The sequence below is a fragment of the Cannabis sativa genome, chromosome 2, assembly GCF_029168945.1.
Source record: "Cannabis sativa cultivar Pink pepper isolate KNU-18-1 chromosome 2, ASM2916894v1, whole genome shotgun sequence".
Lineage (NCBI taxonomy): Eukaryota > Viridiplantae > Streptophyta > Magnoliopsida > Rosales > Cannabaceae > Cannabis > Cannabis sativa.
This window is the reverse complement of record NC_083602.1, coordinates 74248447-74252798: the sequence shown is the minus strand read 5'-3', so window position 1 is coordinate 74252798 and position 4352 is coordinate 74248447. Positions and strand designations below refer to the sequence as shown.

The window sequence follows — 4352 nt, the reverse complement described above, 5'->3', positions numbered from 1 at the left end:
AAATTAAAGGTGATAAAATCAGATTGGAAGCACAAAGAAATCTCACCATAAATAAAAATATTTTGGCATCTAAATTGCCAAAAAAGGACTTTACAATCTCCCCCTTTGGCACTTTAGATAATCAAAATATTTTTTAACAAAGAAATACCTGCAAATCAAAGTTAGCAAGACAAAATAAAATCTCCCCCTGAGAAACACAATCAAAAACTGAAATAACAAAATAACAAGCTAACTTTAAATCCAATGTTAACCACAAGTATCAAACACAACTCTCCCTGGAAAAAGGGTCCAGAGTTGAGAAAACATGAAATTAAAAACAAACTATTACTCCCCCTTTTTGTTTATCCAAGGGCCAAAGACAAAAAGTAATGAAAATATTGAAATATGTCCAACAAAAAAAAACATGAAAAAGAAAGAGACCTTATGCCCCATATAGCTTGATCAAGGAGGACAGCTGCTTGGACATCTCTTGCTGAACCTCCTCCATGGCAGCAAGACGATTGTTCACTTGTTGAACCTCATGCTTGACCTCATGGACATCTGTAGGAGCAGAACTCAAACTTGCACCAGCAGCAGCAGCAACACCAGCTTTAGGACTCTTGGAAAAAGCTCCATCAAAGTACTTCGAGGGTTGGAAGATGGTGCCAGTAAGGGGAGGCTCAAGTGTTTTATGAGAGTAGGCCACATCTTTCTAAGAGGACAGAATTTTATAGATTAAGTTAAGAAAAACAAGCTTATGATTATGCTTTTTACCTCTCTGAAATGAAGAAATATGGCCCAAGATTGAAGAAGCCAGATCAATGGATGCCCCCGAGGTGATACGAAAGAGAAAGGATGCCAAATCTTGAGATACCACAATTTTGTTGGAATTGGGAAGCCAATTGCTAAGTGCAAACCTCATGAGTGATGCATGAGCATAAGTGAGATGTGTAATACGAAGACTCTGCCCAGATTTCCATTCAACCCGTGCACCGGAGAGTTCAGAGAGCATCAAATGGTGATCCATAGACATGACAACACTGGACACACCTTCGGGTAATTGCAAAGCCCTAGAGATTTCCTTGACAGTGAATGAAAACCAATGCCCCCGAACATAGACTTTACAAAAAAATTTAGAGTTCTCATCAAGCAAATCATTAGTCAGATTGGCATAGAATTCTTTGACAATACTTTCGACATACCCTTCAAAATTAGTAAGAGTATTATCCCATTGATGGTATTGAACAAACTTAACAATGCCACACACCCTATGAGCATGGATATCATAATTTCTTTCACTCTCAAACTTTCGGGTAGCATAAATATTCCAATCACGCTGATTATCACGGTAATAAAATCTGGAATTGACAGCTTGAGAGGGAGAGATATTACCAAGAGATGAACTCTGCATAGGCTGCTTTCCTTTGGCAGCAGCAATGGCTTTGGCTGCAGAAGAAGCACGAGGGCGTGCTAGAGTAAATTTGGTCAATGGTGGCTCGAGATCGAGATCAGTTTCCTCATTGTCAGAGGAGACACCAAAATCTTCTAGAAGAACTTTTTCAGAGGGAATAGACAAGGATTTGGTCTCAGAGTCATCAGAGGGGACCTCCATTGGTTCTTCTTCTTCAAAACTTGAAAAAGCCAAAGGTGGATTCAATTTCAACTTCTTGGTAGGAGGAATTGGTCTGTCATGGCTTCGTTTAGTGCGAAGCTCCTTCTTGAGTGAAGCTTGCTGGGCACGGGTGCAAGAAGATGGTCCTATTAGAGTGGTTGCAGCAACACCCTTACCTGATGCAGCAGGAGGCGATGCAGTAGCTTGAGGAGGAGACCCCTTCGACGATAAAGACAACGAAGTGCAAAATTTGTGGGGACACACAAATTTCCTAGCCACTTGTTTTGGAACTCGTTTCGACTTGGGCTTCACAGTCTAAGATTCACGCTGAGAAAGTGATGAATCTCCTGGGTTTGATGCAGTTGCAGCAGCAGGGAGCAAGATTAGAGCAGCAGGAGGAGCATTCGAGGGGGCGGGATCAGATTCTTCCATCCTTTTTGGTTGCCCTGGGTTCTTTGTCTTAGCCATGGGAATCTAAAATATAGAAAGAAGAACAAAGAAGCAGAAAAACAAAGGAATAGGAATCATGTAGGTGGTGAGAATAAATGACAAAAGAAGTTAGTTTTTATAAACATGTGAGAGTGAAGCAAAAAAGGAAACCAACTTCAAATTTTAAAAACTACCAATCCACAAACAAGGAGAAACTGCCCCACTCTTTTTCCAAAATTATTTTTTTAAAAAAAAAAAATAAAAGGAAACAAGAATAACCAATGTACTTTCCAAAAATAGGCCAATTTAAGAAAATCATTCAAGATCAATGACAAAATACAATGAATATGATATCAAACTTTAAAAGGCAACTTATCAAAATAAATCAATTTAGATTAAATGTTGATACTTACCAAACAAAGCACAAATTTCTTAGCCATCAAGTCAAGTCACAAACGCCTCCCTCTCTTTTTTTATTTTTTATTATATTTTTTTTTTATTTTTGAAAATCCGAAACATATAAAAATAAATAAAATATGTACAATAATGAAAAAGGTGTTCTAGAGTAAGAAACTAATCAAATTTCATAACAAGTGAAAAATACACATGATATGCTTTCAAAAGAGAATAGCTAATGAGAATCTGAAAAACCAACCATACTTAACAGATGTTGAGAAAAAAATAGAAATGTTACAAATAATGTGAATCAGGATAATATTTTTTTTAGTTGAGTGGAGGAGACTTACACACTTTAATTCACTTGTCAGACATAAGTGTGTGCAGTGAAAATAGGATCATTGTCCTTGACAAGATTTTTATTTTTTGCCTTTTTCAAATTGATCCCACAATTGGATGCTATATCACCATACTGAAGGTAGCCCTTTTCTATGGTAGTGCATCGTCATCATAACTATTAATTACAATGTTCCAGCTTACTCAAAAGATGGCTTTCACACCTCAGTATGGGTAGCTCTATCCTAGTAAGGGGCTTGACAAGAAACTGAAACAAGACATGCTCAACTCTGTATAAGAACATTATGTAATCCCAATCACACAAAAAAAGTAACATGAATGTTTTAACTCAACCTCAAAAGTATGATAAGTACAAGATACTATCTAATTATAATCTAAAAGCATAAACAAGATTTGTCAAATAAAGATCAAACACAATTAGATGCAAGCAAAGAACAACTTAACAATATTGTACAAAAACATGAGAGATTAGACAATGCAAACTCCCAATAATTTTTTGAGGGAGTCAAAGCGACTTGAGTCTAGGGCCTTGGTGAAAATATCAGCTAATTATTTATCAGTATCAACATATTCTAACTGCAAAGATTTAATTTCAACAAGTTCCCGAATAAAGTGATGCCTTATATCAATCATCAATGTGTTTTGTTCGAGAATGTTGAACAGGATTTTTGAAAATATTTATGGCACTAGTGTTATCACAAAAAATAGTTAAAACACCCAATTCAAATCCATAGTCAATCAACATTTGTTTCAACCATAACAATTGAGTACAACAAATACCAGCATCAATGTACTCAGCCTCGGCAGTGGACAGGGAAATAGAATTTTGTTTCTTACTGCGCCAAGAAACCAAATTGTTTCCAAGAAAGAAACAACCTCCACTTGTACTCTTTCGATCATCAGCATTGCCTACCCAATCTGCATCACTAAGACAAGCCAAGTTAGAATTAGTATCTTTAGAATACCAGATTCCAAAGTCGAGAGTACTATTAACATATCGAATAATCCTTTTTACAGTAGATACATGAGATTCCATAGGATTACTTTGATATCTAGCACAAACTCCCACACTATAACTAATATCAGGACGACTAGCAGTCAAATACAATAGAATACCAATCATACTACGATAAAGAGTAGTGTCAACCTTCACTCCATTCTCATCTTTTGTTAATTTCAAAGTGGTGCTCATAGGAGTACTTACCTGTTTAGCCGACTCAAGGCCAAACTTTTTGACAAGGTTCTTGGCATACTTACTTTGTGACACAAATGTACCTCCTTCCATTTGTCTGACTTGAAGACCCAAAAAGAAAGTAAGTTCACCAACCATGCTCATTTCAAACTCATTTTTTATTTGATCAACAAATACCTACACTTCATGGTTAGATGTAGACCCAAAAACTATATCATCAACATAGATTTGTGCAATGATAAAATTAGATTTTATATGCTTGATGAAAAGAGTTTTATCTACACTACCTCATTGATAATCATGAGAAATTAAAAATTGAGTTAACATTTCATACCAGGCACGAGGAGCTTGTTTCAGACCATACAAAGCTTTTTCAAGTTTATACAC

At 36.2% G+C, this 4352-nt stretch overlaps 1 protein-coding gene across 1 annotated transcript; it reads right to left on the bottom strand.

Annotated features, from left to right (window-relative positions):
• Positions 1-421: 421 nt before the first annotated feature.
• LOC133034513 (uncharacterized) lies at positions 422-4058 on the bottom strand. Its single transcript, XM_061109607.1, has 4 exons — positions 3978-4058; positions 1918-2065; positions 854-1767; positions 422-691 (listed from the first exon to the last, which is right to left on the bottom strand). The coding sequence occupies exons 1-4, from the start codon at positions 4056-4058 to the stop codon at positions 422-424; spliced, it is 1413 nt and encodes a 470-aa protein (XP_060965590.1).
• Between the last annotated feature and the right edge of the window lie 294 nt (positions 4059-4352).